Raw genomic sequence first — 11,368 nt, 5'->3', positions numbered from 1 at the left:
GAACGTGCCCTCCTCAATACCCATCACCAGGCTAACCCATCCTCCCACCCCCCTCCCCTCTAGAACCCTCAGTTTGTTTTTCAGAGTCCATCGTCTCTCATGGTTCTTCTCCCCCTCCGATTTCCCCCCCTTCATTCTTCCCCTCCTGCTACATTCTTCTTCTTCTTTTTTTCTTTCTTAACATCTATTGCATTATATGTTTATAGCAGCAATATCCACAATAGCCAAACTGTGGAAAGAGCCAAGATGTCCATCAACAGATGAATGGATAAAGAAGATGTGGTATATATATACAATGGAATATTATGCAGCCATCAAAAGGAATAAGATCTTGCCATTTGCAACGACGTGGATGGAACTGGAGGGTATTATGCTGAGCGAAATAAGTCAAACAGAGAAAGACATGTATCATATGACCTCACTGATATGAGGAATTCTTAATCTCAGGAAACAAACTGAGGGTTGCTGGAGTGGGGGGTGGGGTGGGAGGGATGGGGTGACTGGGTGATGGACACTGGGGAGGGTATGTGTTCTGGTAAACGCTGTGAATTGTGCAAGACTGTTGAATCTCAGATCTGTACCTCTGAAACAAATAATGCAATATATGTTAAGAAAGAAAAAAAGAAGAAGAAGAATGTAGCAGGAGGGGAAGAATGAAGGGGGGGAAATCGGAAGGGGAGTAGAACCATGAGAGACAATGGACTCTGAAAAACAAACTGAGGGTTCTAGAGGGGAGGGGGATGGGAGGATGGGTTAGCCTGGTGATGGGTATTGAGGAGGGCACGTTCTGCATGGAGCACTGGGTGTTATGCACAAACAATGAATCATGGAACACTATATCTAAAACTAATGATGTAATGTATGGGGATTAACATAACAATAAAAAAATTTAAAAAAAAAACACAAATTTAAATCTAAATATATTAGTAACCACATTAAATTTGAATGGACTACATGGTATAATTAAAAGATAGTGATTGTCAGAAACAAGAAAGAGATCTAAAACATAAACAGACAGGTTGAAAGAAAATAATAGGAAAGTATATACTATGAAGAAACCAGCAGGCAGGAGATGGTGTAGCCATATTTTTTTTTTTTTTTTTTTTTGAGAGAGGGGGAGAGAGAGAGAGAGAAAAACAGCATGACAGGGGAGAGGATCAGAGGGAGAAGCAGGCTCCCCGCTGAGCCGGGAGCCTGATGTGGGACTCGATCCCGGGACTCCAGGATCATGACCTGAGCCGAAGGCAGTCGCTTAACCAACTGAGCCACCCAGGCGCCCCCGGATGCTTCATTTCTAATGAAGATGCATATCACTCTCACAGACACCCCGTCAGACTTGCTCTCCCAACAGCCAAGTCAGTTAACTCTTGCATTTTCCCCTCAGCCACCCACAATTTTAGTGGAAAGTGTTTAAAAGTTTTTTTTTTTTTTAAAGGGAGACATTCACTTTTAATTTTTTTTTTAAGACACAGAAAGTCAAGACATTTTGCCAAAAATAATATTCATAATAGTCAATATTCTTAAGTAATACATGCCATCCACTAGTCTGAGCTCTTTATATGCACTAATTCATTTAGTTCTTCCAAAAATGTTATGAAGTAGGAATAATTATTACTCCTATTCTACAAATGAGTACTCTGAGTCATAAAAGTTAAATGACTGGCACCAAATCACTTACTCTCAGTACAAGTGACAGAATTAGGGTCTGAATTCAGAAAGTCGGCTCAAGAGCCCACACTCACTGCCTCTACAGTAGGCACTTTAGAAAATGTAAAAAGGTACATTTTGCTCATTTAATTTAATACTCCTGTTTATACTGAGGACTTAGTTCAAAGACATTACACTGTAATTCCTCTAACACTCAAGAACTTACTAGACCTTCTCTCCATTAACATGGAGTAGCTTGTGCTGGTTTCCACAGAACACCCAAGGTTAAAAAAAACCCTTTCAATCTCAAAATCAAACATTTCGTTGAACATTTTCACAGACTTTCCTAGTTTTCCTAACTTGAGAGCTCCCTAAATTCCTAAAAAAGGAATCCCTGACTTGGGACAGTAATGAGACAAATGAGCCAAACCTTTCAATTAGTGAAAAAAAATTCAATGAATCCCCTTCCTTCATTCAAGCATTCAGGCTTAGTAACATGTCCTAAGAATATCATTTTCAAAGTTCCAAAGCACTAAACAAAAATGATTGTGACCATATCTGGTAAAGGGGGTAACAGCTCCATCCTGTATTTCCTCCCCCAACTGGGTGTTCCACTAGTTGACCTTTATGCCCATGGAATCTTGAATTTCCTCACTTCCCAGGCTAGGACAAATGAGGTCTTCTGACTCTTCTGCCCATGGAAACAGAAATGACTGATCATATAATCCTATAGAGATTATTCTTTTGTAATGGACCCCACGTGATACTTTCGTTCAAGAGGCATGGTTTTTACTCTAGCTTGTGAACCTTCTCCTCAGACCTTGTGTCTGGCCCTCTCTTTTGTCTTTCTGCCTTCATTCTATGTTCCTTTTGACATACCACTCTCTGAGTGAACAGAAGGTGAATCAGTCTATCACTCCCCTTGTCTTCACCATGATTCAAGCTGCACTTAACCTTCTTCCTCATATTTAGTGCCTAGTATTTCTCAACATCACTTCCCATCTAGAGAAGCTCTCCTTCCGATGAATGTGGCTTCCAAACCTGACTCTGGAGCATTTGCAGGGACGACTTCCCTGTTCTAGGTTTCTCATTATCTCCTCTGTGGAGATTTCCCTCCTTAACCACTCAAAGATACAACTGTTGAAGGCAACACTCCATAATGAGAAGACATATAAAATATAGCCCTCTTCTGACGCATCCAGCCTGCTGTCTGAGATAATATAGATGCACCATGTTCAGTAAATATTTTAGCCTGTTATAGACCTACATTTGAAATTTGTGTAATATTAGAGAAGGTAATTAGAGAAAGTAGAGAAGAGTAGAGAAAGAAAATATAGCTTGTTCCGTGTAAATGTAATATGATTGGGGTCTTCCGGGTCAGTAACTGGAAAGCCTTGCTCTGAGAGTTTTATGCAAGCTTACTTATTTACTAGTTGCCAGAAGTTGGGTAAAAGTTTTCCTGGTCCTTCAACACTGAATTACAATGGAATTCCAATGGAGTTACACATGCCATCCCACTTGAATGCCCAGCAGGAACTTTAAGGTCACTGTGGTAATGAATGGCCAAAGAATTAATAGGAGTGGAGCCTTATGCGCCTTCCTTCCTGTGCAGCAGCTGGGCAGAACAGTACTCTGTTCATGGCTGAAAATACGTCTCAGACATGGCCACCACAGCTGTTCTGGGCACTTCAGAGATGGGGGCCTGTTTAAATCACCCTGCCTTCTTCCCTCATCAGACACATTTCTTTGACCATTATCAATCGCACAACAGCCACATTTGTCTATTAGAGACCTTCAAGCATGGAGACGGTTTTACCAAACGCCACGGCCTTCCTTCCTCAGTCTTGCCCCCCCACTCCACATCCTCTTATCCTTCTTGCTGCCAGAATGTCCCTCATCCAGTTTTTTCTCATGGACTTTTTCTACCCACTCAGGGTTCTATATGATCTGCCTCACCTTCAAGCGCTAGCACCACCATCTGCTGTCACACAGACATACTAAACCCCAAACATCTCCCTGGATCTAGCACAGTCTTGAGCTTTGAACCTTTGCAGTCTCCCACCTACTGAAGTCCCCATTCATTAACTCTTTGCTCAACTATCTCTTCCTGTTATGACATGCTGATAAGATGTCTCTTCTTCAGAAGTGCCCCCTATCTGTCTTTCTCTCCCCTACATCCCTTTCTGGGCTGGTCAGACCTCTCCTGCCACCCTGTCTTACCTCTACCTCACATCAATGCAACTGAATTCTAATTATTACTGTTCTCCCTCACTGGAAAATAGATCCCTAGAGGAAAATGGCATTCTAGTGTAGTAGTGAGGGCAGGTTCAAATCTAAGCTTCTTTGCTTACTAGTTCTGTGACCTTCAGTTACAGAGTTAATCACTCTGTGATTCCATTTTCTCATCTGTAAAATGGGTATACTAACAATCCTTAATCCAGAGGCTTGTTGGAATCATTTAATCTGATTCCTATCAGCAATTTCTTAAAGAAATTACTATGTGTGAAGGGTTTACAATAGCGTCTGTCTGGCACATGACATGAGCTGATGTTGCTATTATCATGGTTTTATGGAATATTTCTCATTCTTAGACCAGGTCAGTGCCTAACACTCAGAACTGAGAGTTAATGAGTGAATGAAGGAAGAAGTATAACGCCCTCCTCATCACTTGACTATTTCCTATCATCACTTATGTTTTTGTTAAACAATTTTGAGGGTAACTTCAGAAATCATTTGTCAATTTATATGAAATCTAGGTAGGCATCAATATATGTAAGCAAAAATCCTCCTGTTCTTTAATTTTTCTTCTAAGACATTGATAATGGGAATAGCAACATGTAAATTCAGTAAAACTTACCAAATTTGTTTAAAGATGATTTATAACTTATTTTATAAACAAAAAGAACACGTTTACTATGCCAACAATAAATGGCCACTCAAGAGCAACTGGATTTGATAAGGAATTGAGAAAGATCAGTATCCATAAAAAGTCCCATATGAGCTATTTATATTTCTTAATGTTCATTATAAACTGATTCCCCTGCATCTTGATATACAAAACTTTCCCTTGGCTTTTAGCACTAATATTAATCTCTTCTTTGCCCATGCAATTTCTTTTTTTTTTTTTTTTTTTTTTTAAGATTTATTTATTTGAGAGAGAGAGAGAGCATGAGTGGGAGGGGCAGAGGGAGAGCGAGAGGGAGAGAGAATCTCAAGCAGACTCTGCACTGAGCATGGAGCCCGACTCGGGGCTCGATCTCATGACCCTGAGATCATGACCTGAGCCAAAACCAAGAGTCAGACGCTTAACCAACTGTGCACTTAGGCACCCCTACCCATGCAATTTCTAAATATTATCTTCTTTACTTAAAAAACTATAATGGACAGTAAAATAAGAAAAAAGGTATCCATGAATCTTTAGAAAGAACAACATAGTTGATATAATTCTGGATTTGAAGGAGGAAATAAGTTTAAAATTAAAAGAAAAAAAATTTTTAATTGCTCTGTTCATTGGTACCAAATGAAGACCAAGTTAAACAGAGTTCATGATGTCTGAAACAAAACAAACATGAATCACAGAAACAGTCTTTCTCAACTGAGACTCCATTATAGATTTAATCGTTGTGACCTAAGGTAGGAAGTGGCAAGCTATGGGTTGGATTTAAGTCAACTCTAGCCTGCCACCTGTTTTTGTAGATAAAGTTTTGTTAGAACACATATCACAGCCATTCGTTTAGGTATCAATGATGCCTTTTATACTTAACAGAGTTGAGTACTTGTGGTCCACAAAGATGAAAATATTTACTCACTGCCTCTCATAAAGAAAGTTTGTTGACCCATGTCAAAGGTACCCATGAATGTGATGAATTAACTTCTCATCTTTGTATCCATGATGCTACTAGCTATGTACGGCTCTTTGGTAAGTTGAGAAAAAAAGCATTTACTGTGTTCCATGTTTCAGTTGAAAAAGGCAATTTTAGAGCATATTTGCTTCCCTTTTTATTTCTGAATAGGATACTCTATTTTTTTAATCTATAATTTATCACCCAAATGAGGATACTTTTGAGAGTGAACTAATTATGCTGGGGCAATTGGTGTGAATTGGCCATATGGTCGCCCTGGTTCCAAGGCACTACCCAACTGTGAAGCTGACAAGCCCAAAGAACAAACCAACAAATATAAATAGGGTTGCTCCAACACGGTAGCTTTTGTTTCTTTTGTTTTTGCATTTACTGATCCCTGCTGTCCCCACCCTCTTACCCCCACTGCCCTAATGTATGGCAGCTCTACTTCAAACACAACACAAATGTAAAACTTACTTTTTAATTCTTTCTCCAAAAGAAGCTATTTCCTCCAAGATGTTTTGAACAGTTGAAACAATATCCTGTACCATATAGATTCTCTCAATTAACCCCTTTTTCTCAGATTCCTAGGAAACATAAAAGCAAGATTTAGCTCAGTCACTTCATTTTTATTGTCCCGCTATAGAAATTACTTTACCGTGTTAAAATAACATGGTTAGGATCAACAGAGTGACTCAAGAGATGAATCACATTTTTCACAACTTAAAGTATTTATTGACTCCCAAGAACTGTTGCCCACTCATTCAGATGCAACCATTCACATTGTGTCTCAGTCACTACCTCAGTGTGAGGAAGTGATGTGTGGAAGCCCCACAGAACCAAGAGTTTCATTTCTCTGTGGAAGCTACTGCTTCTGACAGAGAACTCGGCAGCCCCTTCCATTTGGCTGACCCTGATTTCCTGTTTGGCTTCACAAGGTTATCTGCCAGCTCACCTTACCCCTATCCCCTCACAGTCCTTCAGGTATGTTTCCAGCATGTGAAATCCAGATGATAGATTTCCTAGTACTGTGGCTTCTTTGTCAAACTCTGCTGCATTTTTAGTCATGTTTTAAACCCACTGCAAGTCTGACAAACATTTCAGTTATCCTTTGGCAACCACCTCAGAAACAGAGTAGGCACCTGGAGGCAGACTACAAAGTCACTGCTGGAGATTGCATCCTACACAGGTTACTCCTTTGGAGGATGCTCAGCGATTGACTGGCTTTTTCTTCATAGAAGTAGAAGCAAATACAAGTTCATCTTCCTCAGTCTCCAATTCTTCATGTGAAACAGAATTCAGCCTCCTAAGAACATTGTCCTTACTTTACTTATAGAAAATCTCAAGTGTGTTTTACCATGTTAGGCAGCTAATGCTTATAAAAAGAATTTAGAAATCACTCAAATGTTGGAGAAAAGAGGATTCCCTAAAGAGTGGTATTTTTACACAATTTCTTATATTCTGATACCATAATCTAGCTCCCTGGGAACTCTACTGGAACTGGGATTTAGCTAGTATCCTCTCAGCTCTTGCCTATCTGGGTCATTGTAGACACTACATCTAACCAAAAACCAAATCAAAAACCTCAAATTTTTCTTTATCTAGAATTTTACTTGAGTTAGAATTGTACTAAATTATGGAGCAAAACCTTCTAAATTTATGAGAGCATTTTAAGAATAACCTTCTGTGCAGCAAAGGAAAATATTTCACTCTCCTCTTGCATTCTCTGTTCCATCAAACTGGACACAAGTTGGGTGGGAAGGGGAATCCACCACCCGGCAATTGTGGGTAAAAGCACCAGGGTGGCAGAAATGTCACAAAAGCACAAATTATGTGCTTCAAATTATGTCCCTTCTCCCACCTGTCCTTGATTACGAAGCTACTTGGCAGAAACAGACCACGGAGAGGGCAGAGGTTAGAATGCACCACTGTCAGCCCCTCTTTAGTAAAGGGTGCTGGGATGGTTTGAAGAACCTCTTACCATCTGGGTTGAACTCCTTAATCCAAGCAGTCTGTATAGAAGGAGAAGGCAGGCTCATTGTGTCCTCTTGCTACATCAAACTAGCAAAACATTTGTAGTTTTTCACTCCAATGTAAAATTCCTTATTTCCCTTACCCTCTAATTCTTTAAGCAGCTTGCATTAAAAATTAGATATGCTGCCAAAGCAACCTAATTCATGCTCAGCAACATCTATTAATGGGCACAATGGTGAAAACCCATCTCTGTCTGCTACATAAGTATTCATGTTTATAAAGGAGGATTTGAAAGCACCAGGGAATTTGACCCAAAGGGCAAAAGTAGCTTCCTCTTTTCAGCAGCATAGACTTTAGGTCAAAACAATTTCTTGGAAAATGACTCAAATTTCCATGTGGCTCAAATTCATAAAAAGTCCTAGTTCCATTGACTCTGTGTGTGTGTGTCTGTGTGTGTGTTCCCCCCCACCCCAATGAAACACCCAAATGCCAAGGTTCTGGTTGTGAAGGAAGTATAAGTTAGTATACCAAAATAATAAATGATTGTCTCAATGTCCTTTTCCTTTTTAATGAATTTGATGTTTTAGTTTGCATATTTAATATTCAAAGACAAGGCTAAGAGTCCCACCATATCTAGGCTAGCAGGATAGTAATTTATCAACCAAATCTTTACATTTTGAAGAGTAAAAGTAATCAGAATTCCATAATTTTTGAAATATTTATCAACTATCAACTTGATTTTATCATATCGGTGAATCCACATGATTATTTCATTTTATTTTTATAAATACATTACTTAAAAAATTTTTAAAAACATATTTTATGTATATTAAAATGAAACTTATTTATGTTATCTGGACATTTTTAAGTGATACATAAAGAATGATTGTTTGTGCTACAGATTCACATATTTAACTGGTTTCCTAGTTATAGATGTTTATAATCCCAGGTCAGGGTATTTTTCAAAAGAATGTACTTTTTAATACCATCTTTTTATGTATTTCAGAAAATTGTTCTTAATCATCTTCAGAGCTGCACTTAATAGTCATTAAATTGACACCTTTAATTGACTCTGTGGATCATAATTTTAATTATGAAAATACTCTCTCTACAGGCACTGAGGTACCTTGAAATCTCACCACCAAAAAATGTGTTACATGGAGAAAATCGTTATCAATTTTAATTTTTAAATGTTGAGATCCATATATATTTTAACCGAAATATTTTCAAAGGCACTGCCTTTTTGTATCTGCATATGAATTTTCTCTGTCGAACATTTTTTCAAGACAAAACTTCAAGTAAGTTGTATCCGTAATTCCTTTGAATGTTTCACAAAATCTATGCTGCTAAATAAATGGCTTCTCAATTTCCTTCCATTCTTGGGTCAAATAGATATTTATTCTATTAAAAATCAAAAGATTTTTTCCACAAATTGAGGTATCCCAAAGGGTAACTTCAGAATTAAATATTGAACCATGCACAACATTTGATCTCATAGTTTACTTTGTGCTGAATATTCCTTGTTTTTGTAAAAAAAAAAAAAAAAAAAAAAATCAGTGTCTTTTTTTCCAGTTCTTTTAAAATTCACTTGCACTCACCTTTTAAAAGCTTTCAAAGATGAAGTTACTTAGCATTTCAGTCATCAAAGATTTTGATTAAAAATTTCCAACTTATTATGACCCAAATGCAACAAAAAGAGATTTCTTTTTTCACAAGAGTTCAATAGCTCTGGAAAATAAGTTGACTAAGAGCTCTTCAAAGGTTCAAACATTCCTAAAATCAAATTGATGACCAGCAGCAAAAAAAACAGAGTACACATTGCCACACTGAAGTGTATTTTTATATTTGAAATATCTTTGTCAAAAAACTTTGTTGTTTCTACCCAACACTGTATATATAAAATATTTATAATTATGTGTGGACACGACAGCTTCTAATTCAATCAATGGAGCATTACCATTTGTCTGTACACAATCATGGATAATCAGGGCACTGTGGCCAATCCCAAGTACATTTCTGCCTCATAAATGCCTTCATTTTGTAAGAATATCTTATTAGCCATGATGCTGTCCTCCATCAAAGTTTGCATTTATACTATCCCTACAAAATTAAATAATCCCCAATGCTAAATGTTTCAGCTAAATTTATGTTGGCATTCCTGATGTCAGAGATTTTATCATTTGTAAAACTAGCAAAAGCTTTATTTTGGTTCCATATATTGGTTGAAAAAAATCAAAATAATTTTAGAATTAACTTATTTGATATTCTGTTTCAATCGGTTTGACTCTGCCCAAGATTTTTCAGACGTTAGTTCTATTGGAGTCAACACATTAACAGCTACCTTGCCATTTTTCATACATGTACAATGAAACCTTGGAATGGAAAAATCAGATAAATGTAGAAGAGTCATTTGATCTAAAAGAAAAGTCATACTCCACAGAGAGATATGTAAACACAACTTTTCGGCTTCATAAATAAAAGCATGTTTCCAGAAATGGTCTTCTTAATGTAACTACTAGCTATCGAAGGCTCTTTAGCAGATTTGTAACTTAAGTTTACATGTACAGATGATATGACCATGGCCCCAGCGGACAGACAAGAAATGTAAACACACATCTATCAGTTAGCTCATCAGTAATTATCTTGACAAATAGAATATCATTACTTGATTATTTCTTAAACATGAAGTCTGACTTTACTATTTACTCACTGAAAAAGCTTTATCAAACAGTAAAAAAAAAAGTGCAGATTTACTCATTGGAATGAGTGAAACAAAACATAAAGTGTTGAGACTACTTTTTATTCTTTTATCCACAGGACTGTTTAAATTCTGCATATACTTAACATACACTCACCCTATCATTTTTCATCTTCCCACTAACCCTACTAGAATTGGCAGTTTGGAGGCTTTATGCATCGTATAAATTTGGCAATAGCCATGCCCCAACAGGCTAGTATGCCACGGGACTGACTGGGGGGACTGGGGAGCATCAGAGGCTTCTCTACCACCACTTGAGACAAGAAGGGGTGAACTCATCTGAAAGCACTTTGTTTTATCAGTGACCATCCAAAAGCTTTCCTTTAAAGCTAGGTTTTAGTGGTTTAGCCCCTGAAAAGGGTCAGGAAAATAGGTGGGTTATCCCTGCTTGTTATCCCTGGTTGGATTTAACCGGGTGTGTGTGAGATCTCTGGTCACTGCACGTGCAACCCCAGGGCTACTAGGAAAAACCACAGCAGAAGCAGAATGCACAAACGACAAGCCTAAGCAATTTATCCCAGTGTATTTGAACGGAAATATTATTACAATACTTAGTATTTAAACAAAATGGGGGGGGGGAGACAGCAAATGGAAATTTTCTGGGTAAATAGGGACATGTGGCATAGGATTCCAGTCCAGAACTCCAGAGCAAGTGTATCTCCATCACAAGAAGCCCCTTAAAAAAAAAGCCCCTTAACTGTCTAGTGGACATTTCACAAGGTAGGTATTCAGCTCACACTTGTTCTTTTTGGCATTTGCTTCTTTGATGTCTATGGGTTTCTGTTCTGTCTCTTTCTGTACCACCAAATATATAATTTTGAGATTCCTCATTCAGTTACATATTGCCACCTACTCTTTCATTCCAGCATTATTTTGCCCAATACTCATGAGAGGGTATGTTAAATGATGCCTTTTGAAAATATTTCAGAAACATTACTTTCCATTCTTATATTTAAGAGCTGGGGTAACCAAGGATTGCTTGCACCAAGAGGTGAAAAGTTAACAAAAATAAACCAACCAACCAACCATGAGACTTACCAACTCTACCCAGGCCTACACATTTTGTAAATACCAGGCTAGGGGTCAGAAGGAACTGGGTTCAACTCTGTCTTTTCATCTATCAGTTTTTGTGATCATGGCAAATTCC

The 11,368-nt window shown here is 37.9% G+C and overlaps 1 protein-coding gene across 1 annotated transcript in view; it reads right to left on the bottom strand.

Moving 5' to 3' along the window:
• The window catches only part of MCTP2 (multiple C2 and transmembrane domain containing 2), a 193,227-nt gene that overhangs the window by 12,742 nt on the left and 169,117 nt on the right, over positions 1-11,368 (bottom strand). The window contains exon 19 of the mRNA XM_032391275.1: positions 5,967-6,076. Coding sequence (XP_032247166.1) covers positions 5,967-6,076 — 110 coding nt within the window. The remainder of the gene's footprint in view (positions 1-5,966; positions 6,077-11,368) is intronic.

Source organism: Phoca vitulina, unplaced genomic scaffold (assembly GCF_004348235.1).
Source record: "Phoca vitulina isolate PV1807 unplaced genomic scaffold, GSC_HSeal_1.0 scaffold61, whole genome shotgun sequence".
In the NCBI taxonomy this organism is placed as follows: domain Eukaryota; kingdom Metazoa; phylum Chordata; class Mammalia; order Carnivora; family Phocidae; genus Phoca; species Phoca vitulina.
The sequence above is the reverse complement of the archived record's forward strand: the minus strand, read 5'-3'. Positions and strand labels throughout refer to the sequence as shown.